The sequence below is a fragment of the Muntiacus reevesi genome, chromosome 11 (assembly GCF_963930625.1).
Source record: "Muntiacus reevesi chromosome 11, mMunRee1.1, whole genome shotgun sequence".
Lineage (NCBI taxonomy): Eukaryota > Metazoa > Chordata > Mammalia > Artiodactyla > Cervidae > Muntiacus > Muntiacus reevesi.
The window spans coordinates 69,104,226-69,120,883 of NC_089259.1; the positions used below are offsets into that span (position 1 = coordinate 69,104,226).

The 16,658-nt window shown below is 41.5% G+C and overlaps 1 protein-coding gene across 2 annotated transcripts in view; it reads right to left on the minus strand.

Annotated features, from left to right (window-relative positions):
• LOC136144514 (ATP-binding cassette sub-family C member 4-like) overlaps positions 1–16,658 on the minus strand; it is a 195,078-nt gene that overhangs the window by 74,854 nt on the left and 103,566 nt on the right. For both annotated transcript variants that reach the window (XM_065902420.1, XM_065902419.1), the window contains exons 21-25: positions 13,483–13,633; positions 6,215–6,334; positions 4,964–5,074; positions 3,954–4,054; positions 2,853–3,044 (exon numbers count right to left, since the gene is read on the minus strand). In XM_065902420.1, the coding sequence (XP_065758492.1) occupies positions 2,853–3,044; positions 3,954–4,054; positions 4,964–5,074; positions 6,215–6,334; positions 13,483–13,633 (675 nt within the window). The remainder of the gene's footprint in view (positions 1–2,852; positions 3,045–3,953; positions 4,055–4,963; positions 5,075–6,214; positions 6,335–13,482; positions 13,634–16,658) is intronic.

Genomic DNA, 16,658 nt, shown 5'->3' on the forward strand with positions numbered 1-16,658 from the left:
TATAACATGCAGAATGCCAGGCTGGATGAAATACAATCTAGAATCAAGATTTCAGGAAGAACATATCAAAAACCTCAGATATGCAGATGACACCACCTTTATGGTAGAAAGAGAAGAGGAGCTAAAGAGCCTCTTGATGAAGGTGAAAGAGCAGTGTGAAAAAGCTGACTTAAAACTCAACATTCAGAAAATGAACATCATGGCATCTGTTTCCATCACTTCATGACAAATAGATGGGGAAACAATGTAAACAGTGACAGACTTTATTTTGAGGGGAGGGGGGGGCTCCAAAATCACTGCAGATGGTGACTGCAGCCATGAAATTAAATATGCTTCCTCCTTGGAAGAAAAGCTATGACCAACCTAGACAGCATATTAAAAAGCAGAGACATTACTTTACCAACAAATGTCCATATAGTCAAAGCTATGGTTTTTCCAGTAGACATGTATGGATGTGAGTGTTGGACAATAAAGAAGGCTGAATACCAGAGAATTGATGCTTCTGAGCTGTGGTATTGGAGAAGACTCTTGAAAGTCCCTTGGACTGCAAGGAGATCCAACCAGGAATCAGTCTGGAATGAACCCTAAAGGAAATCAGTCCTGAATATTCATTGGAAGGACTGATGCTGAAGCTGAAACTCCAATACTTTGGCCACATGATGTGAAGAACTGACTCATTTGAAAAGACCTCGATGCTGGGAAAGATTGAAGGCAGGAGGAGAAGGGGATGACAGCAGATGAGATGGCTGGATGGCATCACCGACTCAATGGATATGAGTTTGAGCAAGCTCCCGGGAGTTGGTGATGGACAGGGAAGCCTGGTGTGTTACAGTCCATGGGGTCACAAAGAGTCAGACACAACCAAGTGACTGACCTGAATTGAACAATTTTTAAGAGGACAGCTTAGTGTTAAGTGCATTCGCAGTTTTTTGCAACCAATCTCCAGAATATTTTCTGTCATGTAAAACTGAAATTCTGTACCCAAAAACTCAGCTCCCCATCCTTTTTACTCCAGTCCCTGGCTACCAATATTCTACTGTCTGTCTTTATAAACTTGACTGCTGTAGGATTCTCATACATGGAATCATATAGTATTCAATCCTTTTGTTTCTGGCTTATTTCACTTAACATGATGTCCTCAAGGCTCACTTATAGATTAGAATTTTCTTTCTTTTTAAGGTTGAATAATAGTATTTCATTGTAGGAATATACTATATTGTAAGGATTTGTTTATCCACTCATCTGATGATAGATATTAATATTTGGGATGCTTCCAACTTTTGGCTACTGTGAATAATACTGCTATGAACATAAGTATACCATACATGTTATCTTTAAAAAATATATATAATGCTGGTGAAAAATCAAGGATCTTACAGAAGCAGACACATTAGGATTAACTCAGAAGGTGCAGGGGCTTCCCTGGTGGCTCAGACGGTAAAGAATCTGGCTGCGGTGCGGGAGAAATGGGTTTGATTCCTGGGTGGGAAAGATCCCCTGGACAAGCGAATGGCAACCCACTCCAATAATCTTGCCTGGAGAATTCCATGGACACAGTCCATGGTGTCGCAGAGTCAGACATGACTGAGCGAGTAACACTTTCACTTAGAAAATGAGGAAATTTTCCACCAGCCTCATGACAGAAGGGAAGGGGCAGCATGTACACACTGGGAGCAGGGAGGCCATGTTGCTCTGGGAGAATCTACACAGGAGCTGAGTGCAGAGGGGGTGGGAATGTTAGGACCCAAGGATGGCGAGGTAGGTGGTGAGCTTCCTATGACTTTGTCTGTTCAGGTTTAGTGTCTTCTTCAAGCGTCTCTCCTGGTCTGAGTTGAGGGGCCCAAGCTGAGCGTGAAAGGAACATCGCCAGCAGACACGGATGCTGGCAGGGCCAGGACACAAACCTCTCTATCATCTCTCACATGGATCCTCCTCTGCTCCTTTTGGGTTGCTTTCACCAACTTTAAGCAAATGTCGGGGCCCTGTCTCCATGGGGGGCTTTGGTTCCTCAGCCCTGATTGAGTACGATTCTGGGCTCTTCTCTGATGGCCACACAGTCCCTATTTGTAGTGCACCTTGGGCTGAACTATGGTTTGAGCACTATCTTACCCAGGCCAGTAAGGATCAGATCTGTGCTAAATAAAGAAGCAGCCTTGGAGTGAGAGCAGGGCGATGACAGCCAAGTGTGGGTGAGTGGAGGACAAGTCAGAAGGGTCAAGGGATAGAGAGGGAGGCTGCAACTGAAAGGCATCGTGGGAGGAAGAGAAGAGTCCAGAAGTACAAAGAAGAAAAGATGGCTAGAAATGAGATATAGGAGAGTTAGGGACAGGGAGCCAGGGTTGACTTCCAACACTCCTCATGAATAATCGGGTAAAATATACAGTATCCCGGCTCAGGTTAAGTTCCAACTCCAGGGCCCAGAGCCCTCCAACCATCATGAGGGAGCTCGCAACACAAAGAAATGTGGGGATGCCCCTTCCATGGTCAATTTCCAAGAATGATGCACTTATCATGTCACTATATGACTTCGCAGGTGGCACTAGTGGTAAAGAACCTGCTTGCCAATGCAGGAGACTTAAGAGATGTGGGTTTGATCATTGGGTTGGGAAGGTCCCCTGGAGGAGCAAATGGCAACCTACTCCAGTATTCTTGCCTGGAGAATTCCATGGACAGAGCAGCCTGATGGGCTACAGTCCATGGGGTCACAAAGACTTGGACAGAACTGAAGCAACTTATTGAACGTGCATCCATGTGGAACAAAGAGTCCCCTGACACAGCAACAAGGAAGCCAAGAACAAATATGGTGCTAAATCTTTAGCTGGATTTTAAAGAGTCAACTGGATTAAACAAACCTTTTTTGTTGCTTCAATGATTGCGGTCAGGTTCTTCAATACCAGAGGCCCATCTAAGGTATACCTGAAGTTAACAGAGTTAAACCTAATCCTTGCTTCATTACTCCAGGGAGGTGGGGGATGATCCTTGTATTCCCAGGGAGCTTCTTCCTCAAGGTCTAAATATTCCATCACTCTTTCTACTGAAACCATCTGAAAGACACATGACATCATGTGGGTCAGGACAGAGGGTCTCGTTTATAGGTGTTCAGAGATTGTAAATGAGATGCTCTGCTTTTATGTATAATTGGTTTAAAATATCTCACATTTTATCATTCCCAAAGGACAGAAATAGGAATTTGATGACACCTTTGATGATTTTGAAACTTAATCATCATCTCGTAACACTTTCGTTTAGAATTTCATCCTTAAACATCATATTGAATCTAAAAGTATTACAGAACTGAATGATAAAGTTTTATTTACCTACTTTTCACATATGGATAAAAGAAAAAAGAGAGTTTTGTTAAAGAAAAGAATACTTATGGACACCAATCTGTAACATGTGGCTACAGAAAGGCTATTCTGAGAAGCAGCTTATCCTACCAGAAAGAAGGAACACTAGCAAATTCAGATGTTCAACACATACAGGAATAAATGCTACAATGAAGTACGTGTACCTATTAATTAAACAAACAAAAAAATCCTCAAAATACTGAATCATTTTACCAAGAATGAGGAATTATCCATTAAGAAACAAAAATAAACAAGTTTCTAAGAAATTAGCATATATTCTCTCTAGAATTTCAGAACCTTCCCCCTACTTTCATTATACCTAAAGAGTATAATAATGAAGAGTCATTTATTTTACTTGAAGACAGCTTACAATGAATATAAAACCTGCCGACATGACATACATTAGATTAAGGATAATATGTATAGTAAGGATAATATGTATATGTTTCATTTTACATTGACTTTAACCACATGGAGGAGGATATAAAAAACTCTGTTAGCTATGATGCAAAAATAACAGCTTTAATATTTTACATAAGAATTGCTTTTATGGCATCTAATGGCAAGGAGACTTGAAAGGGCTAAGAAGGTTAAAATAAACATCACCAGGTTCTCAACTTCCATCCTTTGCCTGACGCACCACTGGAACATCCCCGTGAGTGTGAGGGCAAGAGACAGGACCAGGCCAACCTGCCCAGGAGTCAAAGCTAAATAAGAAAGAAGGAGAAAAGAGTCAGTCCTGTTGTTAACCCCTCACCTAGCTTCTTCTGTCACTTTATGAAGAAGACTCCTTTATAATATTTAAATCATTTGTACATAATGATAATATGACACGTACTTTTAGTATGTCTTGATTGAGACCATGATACAATGAAAAAAACACTTTAATTTCAAAAAGACTACAAAATGAGTTTATTAATCCCAACAAGATTGACACACTTGACAGCATTACCAAGGTGAGGAACCATATCATTATTCTCACTTTCATCATTAGGGTTTCAAGAACCTTTGTGTAAATTTCACTTTCTACATTCAAGGGAGCTGCCGTTGAAACCATGTAAAACAAGACAATGGGTTCTAAGAGCCAGTGCTTTCAACTCTAAACTGTTACTCTCATTGCTCCTTATTAAAGATTTTGATTCGGTGCTATTACTATGGAATAGAGATGGTGAATTCATGGCACAGATGCCAACACCTGCTCATCTGGTACCCACACAGCAGTGAGGACATTGTTCTTTCCTACAGGGAATCTTTCTCACCTCAGTGAATCAGGCACCTGCAACTAAGAGATCCAAGTAGCCCTAAAGCTAACTGGACAAAAGCTTAATATAATAGTAAACTTGGTTTTCTCCTCCCAACACTATCTGGAATGTTCAACAAGTCAGCTTGCTACATTTGCATAGACCTGAACCCATTCAAAGAAAGAGATAGAAAGGTCTCATCGAGACACAAATGATTTCATATAGACCACATGGTGGAATCCTATACTGCAAACACTAATTCATTAGAGTCAAACAGTATATACTAGACAAGACAGCAAGAGCTTTATTTAATAAATGTAAATGAAACTATAAACTGCATTCATATTATAAGCAGTTACTCACATCTATACTTACCATCTGCAAGAATCAGGGACACAAAGGCAACAACAGTGACAAAGACGGCACAGATGACATCTAGATACACAGCGAGCCATCGGGACGTCGTCAAAAGCAGGAACCAAGCCTCTGCATTTGTGAACCGTAATAAGTATAATAAATCAGTAGAACAGCCATATTAGCTGCTTCAAATGAGAATTTTGTTCAGTTGAGCAACAGAAGATTTTCACACAGGTAGGATAGCAAAGTTATACACCCAAGGAGTCCAAAGAGTCCAGAAAGCTAGATTTTGACACGACAACATCTGACGCACACAGGAATCAGTCCAGGGGCTCTGTGGGAAGCATGCACTGAAAAAGTCAATCCACAGGTTATAAACAGAAATTTCATCAGGAGAAAGAAGATGGAAAAACAGTCTCATCAGTGCGTTTCCTACAGTGCTGGGCATCAACCCAAAGATCACCCTCTCACATGTTGATTATTCCCAGCTCTCTGATAGCAGAGAGCACAGCTCACACTGTTTCCAGAACCTTCTGCAATTCCTACAGGGCCCTGCACAGTGTTTACTCTTCAGAGCCAGTGTGTAAATAACCATCGGCTCACAGGACCTGCATGTGACTTTTAAAATGCCATCTTATCTTCAAAATACAATACAGATTGAAGATACAGGCCAGGATTTTATAGACTTAGAGTAAATTCTGGAATTTCTACCTAGAACAAATCTTCACTGATATAAAGAATAATATACATGAAGAGAACAGCAAATATGATGATCAGGAAATTATTTTCCTCAGTCAGGTTTGACATGCTCTGAAAAGAGAGCTGACAACTACAGCCTGGAGGCCAGGAATGGCCAGCACCTGGTTCCATAAGTGGAGTTTTAGTGGATCACAGGCACGGTCATTTGCTGACATATTTATTACCTTGGCCGTCCTTTGTGCTACAACAGGAAACCTGAGAAGTTACAACAGACCCAGGACAGCACACAAGGCTGGCTCTCTGCTGACTCCTGCCCTAAAGAGACAGAAAACCACAGGGCACAGTGATGCAAGGACAATCCAGCCAGTCAGGGGAGGCAAGCAGGGGGTGGAAGGGAAGACGGGCGCACAGAGGGGATGGTGAGAGGAAGGGGTGGGGGAGGCGGGTGTGCAGAGGGGGCCATGGGGCGGCACAGCAAAGTGTTGGCCAGCCAGGCCACCTGAGAGGGAGGTCAGGCCTCAGGAGGCAGAACATCCCATCCTTCGAAATCATCTCCAGAAATGTACAGACCTGAATGCAAGTCCTGGTGTGCATCAAACAGCTCTTGAAAACTCTTTTCAGCTTTGTACGCCCGGATGGTCCAGAGTCCCCGGAGAGAAGATGCTAAGTGGGAAAATACTAGGCTCCGTGCTGGGGAAGCAGAGACAGACACACAACAAAGTCAGTGAGGATGGCTGCGAGGAAACCACTGCCTCCCGGGCTCTGTGGTCACACACCGCCAAAGGGCACACCCGGGGCTTCCTGGAGGGCTGCCTGGGGGAGGAAGGATGAAGCCCCTTCAGAGAGGATCCTCCACATGACCCTCAAATTCCTGCTCACACCAACCTTCACTTTAACAACCTGGAAATGAAAGATTCTCTTTGAATTCTTTTTTTTTTTAAACCACATTCAAATCACAGCTAAATTTAGATAAAGAAATTCTTTACTAGCTCATTCATCAAGGTCCTCCTCAGTATACACCCCTCCAAATTAAAAAAAATATCTATCTATTTATATATATATACATATATATGTATGGTTGAATTATGATATGTTTCAAGTATACAGCATAGTGATGCAGTTATTTTTTTCTGATTACAATCCATTATAGGATGACTCAGAAGTTGAAGAACTCATCTGAAATGTAGCAGACATAGGAAATGTGGGTTTGATCCTTGGGTCGAGAAGATCCTCTGGAGGAGGAAGTGGCAACCCACTTCACTATTCTTGCCTAGAGAATCCCATGGACAGTGGAGTCTGGTGGGCTACGGTCCATAGGGTTGAAAGAGTTAGCCATGACTGAGCGACTAAATATGAGCACAAGTGAGGCTAGAACTGTCTCTAGATAGGCTATTACAAGATATTGAGTAAAATCCCCTGCGATGTACAGTACATTCATGCTCCTTAACTGTTTGGTGCACAGCAGTGTGTACTTGTTGATTCCATATTCCTAATCCGTCACTGCTTTCCTCTCTTTGCCCTATGGCAACTGTAAGTTTGCTTTCTGTCTCTGAGTCTATTTCTGTCTTGTATATATATTCATTTATATTATTCTTTAGATTCTATATGGAAGAGATACCATATAGTATTTTTCTTACTTTCTTTACCAAGAATAATATCCCTCTATGTCCATCCATGTTGCTGCAAGTGGCAACATTTCATTCTTTTCCATGACTAACTACTAGTAATTTTTGAGTCAGTAGCATTTCAAAATTTAATTCCTCATTAGGGTCCTCACCACCCTGAATTTTGCTGAGCTCCCTGTGTGCTATCTCCACCTCAGATGGGTAACCTAAGGTTGGGATAGAGTCGGTACATCCCCCACCCTGGACCAGAGCCAGACCCAGGAAAGGGTGAGACGAGTAAGGGGCGGACAGTCTGCCGTCTCCCCATCCGGGGACTCTCCCCGCACCTGCGCCGGGGGCCTCTGTGCGGGTCACGGAGCACCCGGTACTGCACCGCCCTTGTGCCCACAGGATGTGACAGAGGAGGGGTCTTTGAATGGTCCTGAGGTCCGTTCAGGGAACCTGACGAATGTTTCTGTATCTGCCTGAGGTTGAATAAAGTCCATGGGAATCTGGTATGAGAACACTTAAAACAGCAGAGGCGAGGATCCATAGTCTGAATACACATGACAAACATGCTAGCCGACTGCCAGCAATGCCTGTTGCAGACATTGCTAGTTGATCACAGAAGCCTTTCAGACAGAATTTGGATATGACTTCATCATTCAGGCACTGCTAAATGCAAAGAGTTGTTTAGACCATTAAAAAGAATGAAATAATGTCATTTTCAGCCACATGGATAGACCGAGAGTGTCATTACTTACTGAATTAAGTATGTCAGAGAAGAAGAAATATCATATGACATCCCTTATATGTGGAATCTAAAAAAACTGAAATAAATGAACTTACTTACAAACAGAAAGAGACTCACAGACTGAGACAATGAACTTTCGGTTCCTGGGGGGAAGGATGGGAGGAAGGGATAGTTAGGGAGTTTGGGATAGACATGTACATACTGTTTTATTTAAAACAAATAACCAACAAGGACCTATTTTGTACAGCACATGGAATGTTATGTGACAGGCTGGATGGGAGGGGAGTTTGGGGGAGAATGGATATAAATATAAGTAAGGCTGAGTCTCTTCACTGTTCACCTGAAACCATCACAACATTGCTTGTTATTTGACTATCAGTTCTACCCCAATACAAAATTAAAAGTTTTAAAAATAAACAAAAAGAATTGGCTAGAGAAAGACAATCAAATGCCATCCAGATTTTATGCACTGTTCTGTGACTGCTCTTATGCTCACTTTTGCAAAAATGTACCCTATAAACCCACTAAAAGCAGCTACATATTTGTCAATAAGGTGAATAAAAAGGTCAGCCTAAGCGTCCAGAGGCAGCTTGGCAATAGGATCTGAAACTAAACCTCAGGACGTCAGTAGTCCTTCAGAGCACAAGGATGAAGCAAGATTAAGCCTTCTGAATACAGGAGTCGAGTGTCCCTGTTTTTACTGGTACCTTCAGCAGTGACCTTCAGACATACCATCAGTTACATTTCAAGAAAACAGTGGTATTATTTATGACACAGACTCACCACCTAGAGAGCGAGCGTAAACAGTTCTAATCAACTGGTCACCACATTTGCTTATACGGGGTGTGTGTGTGTGTGGGGGGGGGGTTATCTGGACTGAATAATTTGCTGTCTAATGTTCTTACAGCATACTAAAGTGCAAAAAGAAAATCCCAATATTCCACAGGGACGGGGCCAAAGTTCTCAGACTCTCCAGATCAAATACTGATATAACCCAGTCAGTTCAGTTCAGCTGCTCAGTCATGTCCAATCCTTTGCAACCCCATGGACTGCAGGACTCCAGGCTTCCCTGTTCATCACCAACACCTGGAGCTTGCTCAAACTCATGTACATTGAGTCGGTGATGCCATCCAACCCACTCATCCTCTGTCGTACTGTTCTCTTCCTGTCTTCAATCTTTTCCAGTATCAGGGTTTGTTCCAATGAATCAGTTCTTCGCATCAGGTGGCCAAAGTATTGGAGTTTCAGCTTCAGCATCAGTTCTTCCAATGAATATTCAGGTTTGATTTCCTTTAGGATGGACTGGTTGGATCTGCTTGCAGTCCAAGAGACTCTCAAGAGTCTTCTCCAACACCACAGTTCAAAAGCATCAATTTTTCAGTGCTCAGCTTTCTTTATAGTCCAACTCTCACATACATACATGACTGCTGGAAAAACCTTAGTTTTAACTAGACAGACCTCTGTCAACAATATAATGTCTCTGCTTTGTAATATGCTGTCTAGGTTTGTCAAAGCTTTTCTTCCAAGAAGCAAGCATCATTTAATTTCATGGCTGCAGTCACCATCTGCAGTGATTTTGGAGCCAAAGGAAATAAAGTCTGTCACTGTTTCCACTGTCTCCGCATCTGCTTGCCAGGAAGTAATGGGACCAGATGCCATGATCTTTGTATTTTCAATGTTGAGTTTTAAGCCAACTTTTTCACTCTTCTCTTCCACTTTCATCAAGAGGCTGTCTTTAGATCCTCTTCACTTTCTGCCATAAGGGTGGTGTCATCTGCATATCTGAGGTTATTGATATTTCTCCTGGCAATCTTGATTCCAGCGTGTGCTTCACCCAGCCTGGCATTTCACATGATGTACTCTGGAGATGTTTAACAAGCAGGGTGACAATATACAGCCTTGATGTACTCCTTTCCCAATTTGGAACCAATCTATTGTTCCAAGTCCAGTTCTAAGTGTTGCTTCCTGACCTGCATACAGGTTTCTCAAGAGGCAGGTCAGGTGATCTGGTATTCCGATCTCTTTAAGAATTTTCCACAGTTTGTTGTGATCCACATGGTCAAAGGCTTTGGCATAGTCAATAAAGCAGAAGCAGATGTTTTTCTGGAACTTTCTTGCTTTTTCGATGATCCACCGATGTTGGAAATTTGATCTCTGGTTCCTCTGCCTTTTCCTAAACAAGATCAGTCCTGGGTATTCATTGGAAGGACTGATGCTGAAGATGAAACTCCAATACTTTGGCCACCTCATGAGAAGAGTTGACTCATTGGAAAAGACCTGATGCTAGGAGGGATTGGGGACAGGAGGAGAAGGGGACAACAGAGGATGAGATGGCTGGATGGCATCACCGACTCGATGGACATAAATTTGAGTAGACTCCAGGAGTTGGTGGTGGACACGGAGGTCTGGCGTGCTGAGATTCATGGGGTCGCAAAGAGGCAGACACAACTGAGCGACTGAACTGAACTCTTCTGCCTTTTTTAAATCCAGCTTGAACATCTGGAAGTTCACGGTTCATGTATTATTGAAATCTGGCTTAGAGAATTTTGAGGATGAGTTTGCTAGTGTGTAAGATGAGTGCAATTGTGTGGTAGTTTGAACAATCTTTGGCATTGCCTTCCTTTGGGACTGGAATGAAAACTGACCATTTCCAGTCCTGTGGCCACTGCTGAGTTTTCCAAATTTGTTGGCATATTGAGTGTAGCACTTTCACAGCATGATCTTTTAGAATTTTAAATAGCTCAACTGGAATACCATCACCTTCACTAGTTTTCTTTCTAGCATGTCTGGTTCTAGGTGAGTGATCACACCACCATGGTTATCTGGGTCATGAAGTTCTTTTTTGTACAGTTCTTCTGGGTATTCTTGCCACCTCTTCTTAATATCTTCTGCTTTTGTCAGGTCCATACCATTTCTGTCCTTTATTGTGCTCATCTTTGCATGAAACGTTCCCTTGGTATCTCTAATTTTCTTCAAGAGCTCTCTAGTCTCTCCCATCCTATTGTTTTCTTCTATTTCTTAGCACTGATCACTGTGGAAGGCTTTCTCCTTGTTAGCTCTCCTTGCTATTCTTTGGAATTCTGCATTTAGATGGGTATATCTTTCCTTTGCTCCTTTGCCTTTAGCTTCTCTTCTTTTCTCAGCTATTTGTAATGCCTCCTCTAACAACCTTTCTGCATTTCTCTTTCTTGGGAATGGTTTCTAAAAACATTTTTAAAATCCAGTACTTCCTCTTTAAAAAGCCTTAGGAAGTACCCATCTCTCTACTTCCTTCTGGATGGGAAGTGGCCCTTTCCCCAGGCATAAATCTCAGTCACACGTTCCTTCTGGAACAACTCCTCTTTGAATGTACCAGAGACCTGCCTTGCAACAAGACTGCTGAATGGCTCCATTTCATGGTGGTCAGTTGTGTCTGACTCTTTGTGACCCCATGGACTGTAGCCCATCTAGCTCCTCTGTCCATAGAGCTTTCCAGGCAAGATTACCAGAGTGGGCTGACACTTCCTACTCCAGGGGATCTTCCTGACCGAGGCACTGAACCTGTGTCTCTTGCATCTCCTACATTTCAGAAGGATTCTTTATCACTAGTGCACCTGGGAAGCCCAACTCCATTTCATGAGCAGCCTCAAATCATAAAACATGTGAGGCCTTGTCTACAGAAGACTGGATGGAGCTCTTCACTTCCTTTTTCTGCCTCCCCGCGTCCTATCATCCTACCAAGTCACATCAGCAGGACGTCACACAACCTGGCCTCTACTGCTCTGCATCCCATTCAAATACCTCTTAAGACCAGACCTCATGGAAGTTTAGCTGATTCTCCTGATGACCAAAAATTTTTCTATAGTATTTATGAAACCAACAACCACTCTCTATTAGGCAAATACTTAGGATAAATGCCTCTTAAGAGTTTATTATTAAAAACAAAACATGCAAATACCACAATAAAAATCTCCTTTGTTTTGATAAACTTAGATTTTTTTTTCCACTCAGTATCTACTAGATACTAAGAATCATGAAACTCAATATACTTCTCTTCTTGGCTTGATTTCTGGAAAGTTCACTAATAACTATCCATGGTTAAGGTTTGTGATATCAATACAAACGTCTTCCTTCCTTTTTGGCTCTTGCCAAAAGGTATACTTTTAAAAAATACATTTAACAATTCTACTTTCCTTATGATTTCTTATCATTTTTTATTATTAATGAAATATGCTTGTGCATTAATGAGATAAGCTCTGAATGAATCTATCCTCCGTGAATATCTGTAGAACAGAAGGATCAATCATAAAATGTGTTCCCCATCATTCTAAAGCTACAAAGGTAGATGGAATAATAGACTACATACCTACTGAACAGATCCCATCCTGTGTCCTTCTAAGGGGATTCTTTTCAGCATCATTTATATGAATAGCCTTGGGGATGGTAGAACACAAACAGCATGTTCACCCCAAATAATACTGATGATAAAGGGTAAACCTGAAAAAAACAGCACTTAGCTTTTCCAAACATTTAACAACTGCAACTTACTTGCCATCTTTTAGGTATGTGAAAAAGTGAATTTTTCAAATGTATCATTTCTGGTATATGAGTGTATTTCCTGATACCTCCTTTCCTTTTCCTAATTTTTCCCTTTCCGTGTCATATCTAGTAACTCTGGGGTAAGAAAAATCCCCTATTTTCCTTGTACATACATTCCAGAGTAATAAAATATTTTATTTTTAAGAAAAGTATTTATGGAGTGGCTGCTCTGTTAGAAAGTATGTCATGAACAAGACATAAATGGTCCCTATCCTCATGGTGCTCAAATTCACCTGCTGCTGCTGCTGTGAAATCGCTCAGTTGTGTCTGACTCTGTGCAACCTCATGGACTGTAGCCCACCAGGCTCCTCTGTCCATAGGATTCTCCAGGCAAGAATACTGGAGTGGGTTGCCATTTCCTTCTCCAGGAGATCTCTCTGACCCAGGGATTGAACCTGTATCTCTTTATGTCTCCTGCATTGACATGTAGGTTCTTTACCACTAGTACCAACTGGGAAGCTGCCCTTGAACTAGTCGATACGTGGTGCCTCAGCCTTCCTGTCTGTGAAATGGAGAGATGCTAGACTGTCTCTGATGGTTAGGATGCAGCTCTATTTGAAAGCCAGTGATGACCCCCCAGGTGCCTGCAAAAAATACTCTTCCCAGGAGTCCACCCAGAAAAGCAGTGGAAATGGGATGTCTAAGAAGCAGGAGGTAAACAGTTCCCTGGAATCAGGATGTGGAAAGGCAAACTCACCTCTGTGTGCTGAAATGCAAAGCTACAGCCGACTTTCCACCTTAAGGGCCACACTGAACAGGGCCCATAATATTCAATTACCTATCATTAACTTAGTGAGAAATTCCAGAAGACAGTCTGCAGGATTTCAGGGGTCTGGTTACTGAAATGCCATAAAGGAAAGCCAGCCTACTTTGCCAAACCAACCCGAGAGTCCCGTACTCACTTGCACATTCCAGGCGCTTAACATCTAGTGAAGTCTCTGAGAAATACCGCTGGAGAAAAAAGAAAGCAATACCAAGGGGAATCACGGGTATTGCAATCCAAGGACTCACTGCCACCATCACGCCTATTATACCAATCACAAGTAGAAATGTCTGAAATAGTGAAAATAGATACAGAGGCATCTTTGTCAAGGATTTTTTTCAAAGATAAGCTTTAATGTTTTGTTAGGATTAAACTCTTTTCATAAAAGATGTGTTGGAATAATAGGGAATGTGTTCCCATCCAAAAAAATAAAATAATACATGGTCCTCGTGGTATTTACTGCATGTGTTAAACACTATGAAGAGAACTTTTCAGGTATTAGCTCCTTTGGTACACTCAGTAGCCCTATGAGGCAGGCATTACTACTTTTAACAGGTGAGAGAATATTTGAAACTCCCAGCGAAAAAGACTTGAATACCAAACTATCAGGAGTCAGTAGGTGTTACTAGAGATGAGCAAGCAGGTATCACAGATGAGGAATCCAGAAGTCTCAGCTATACATATCAGGATACAGAAGTGATTATAAATTGATTATAAATTCAGTGTCCAGAAAAGTAGGAAAAAATTCAAATATTGATCTTTGGAAGTAGGAATTCTGTGTTTTGGTTTTCTATCCATAGTTAACATTTACTGAGTACTGACTGTGTACAGGGCCGCACATTCAACACTTCTTGTGTATTAACTCATTAATCCTCACAATAGCCCTATGTAGTAACAATATTATCTCATTTTACAGATGGAGACACTGAGGTACATGGAGAAGAAAAACAACTTGATCATGACTCCAAAGGCTAAGTTGCAAACCTGGAGAGCCCATGTCATGAGATGATATGACACATTTAAGCTTGTCCCCAACATACATCCAACTTTCCACCATTATGCTAAGTATGTAAAATGTTCATTTCAAAGTCTAATGATTATAACACCAGCAGATACCATTTATCAGATGTTTACTGCATATAAAGCATTATGCCAAGAATTCTGTGAATATTCATTTAATCATCTCATCCCATAATGTGATTTTATCTTCAGAAATTACCTTGATCTAAAATTATGGCAGAAAGAATAGAAACCAAATATTACATGCTGCTGCTTTAAATATCCATCCTTATAAGGAAAAGTATGATATCATGGTGGACAACTTCAGGCAACAGGAATGCAATCAACACTTAGTGTCTGCCTGCTATGGAAGTGGGGTCGGTACTGGGGACATGGAGATTCACATGGTCTGGGTCAAGGCTTCTGAAGTTTGTGATCTCAGGTAGAGACAAATCCATGACAATCTGCAAAGGCAGAGAGGACAGAGGAAACACAGGGAAGAATATACGAACACCTTTTTGAGAAATCAAAGAAGAGATTGATAAATGAATTTCACAGGCTGGTTTAACAGAGAGTGGCATGAATAATTTGCAAGTAGTAATCATACTTCATATAAATTTTGACCAAAAAGGAGGCAGGAGGAGAGGTTTAGATGCTTGTCTGAGTTAGCACTGGTTTTTCTGAGTCCTCTCAGCAGCAGCACCTGCATCCCAGGGTCTCCCCCTCCTTGTCACTCAGGACTGTCCCCAGCACACCTCTATGGAATGGGTTAGTGGGGTAGTGCCTGTATCACAGAGATTCGGGTTATCATTGCACAGCTCTTCCAGATCAGTTTTTCAGAGGATCTTCACAACTGTCTTGTGAATGAGAAAAGTAAGAACTATCATTTCCATTTATAGATAAGAAACATGAAGCTTGGAGGGCAAGTGGCTGCCCTAAGTTTTTCCAGGAAGAACCGCAGGTCATGGAGAAAGATAGGAATGGTTTGTACTCAGGAAATCCAAGAGCCACAGTTGCAGGAAGAGGAGCCTGGAAAGAGGAAGAAACTCCCAGAAATGTTACTCTGTAGCCAGGAGCCCTTGTGAAGCAAACTGCATTATCTGGATGGAGATCCATGTGCTTTTCCTGTTTCTCTCATCTGTGCCATGGTATCAATATAAAACTCAGGGTGAAGAGGAATGGAATCCTGCAGGAACAAATGCCAATCATAAACGGAGAAAAACAGAGCTGTCTGACCTCGCTCCTATTAGACCTACAGATGAACAATGTTATAGTTACTGGATTAACTGTGCATCCCACCCTGTTATACCCTTTGTGCTCATGAAGAGGGTCCTGCTCACTGCTTCCATATCTGGTCTTAAAAGTCACTAGGGGTGTCATCATTAATTGTTAGAGAAAAAACCTGTTAAAATATCAATCAGGAAAAAAAATTCAAATTATAGTTTTTGTTTCTTTGTTTTACTAGCAGATTCATATCATTTGACTGGATTAGGCTCCTTGGAATTCCTAGGAATGTGGAAGGAAGAGATGAGATTGGTTTCAAGGAAGGGATGTTTATTGCACCCAAGAATCTTCTATTTTCTTCTTTAGACAATACTCAATATTAGACAATATTCAATTTAGACAATATTCACCAGTTTCAATCATCTGTTTCTACACAGTTAAGGGCCTTTAATGACTAATCTGGCCTGGCAGACAACCTGGGAAGCAGACGTGAGATCAAAATGAAGGCAGTTATGCCGATGCTTTTTCCTTGGGTGCCCATTAAAGACCAGTAACTATTGCTCTCAAAAGATCCCCAGTTAGGTTCCGTCCTTCAGATTTCATGCCCCTAAATTCTGAAGCAATACAATTTGACTTTCTCTAAGAGTTTTCTTTCTACATGAAGATCATACTGTAGCCAGTCTTATAATGGATTAAATATTATATAAACATATATATGTACACATTGTATAGGTTTATACATAAAACCTATTTTATTATATTATACATTTATAAGTATCTATGTATATACATTTAGGAATATTTTACTTATAGCCAGCTCTCTCAAACTCTTTTTAAAAAGTTGGTAGAAAGCAAAAATAGGATCTGAGCAAGAAGTCAACACTCTAAAGAAGAAAATAGAAGATTCTTGGGTGCAATAAACATCCCTTCCTTGAAGCCAATCTCATCTCTTCCTTCCACATTCTTAGGAATTCCAAGGAGCCTAATCCAAGCTACACACACAACTCCACCCATCTGACTGGATTTCAGACCCATCTGATGGCCCACCTCACCACGGCCAGTGCTTCTGTACCTCTGTCTCACTATGGAACA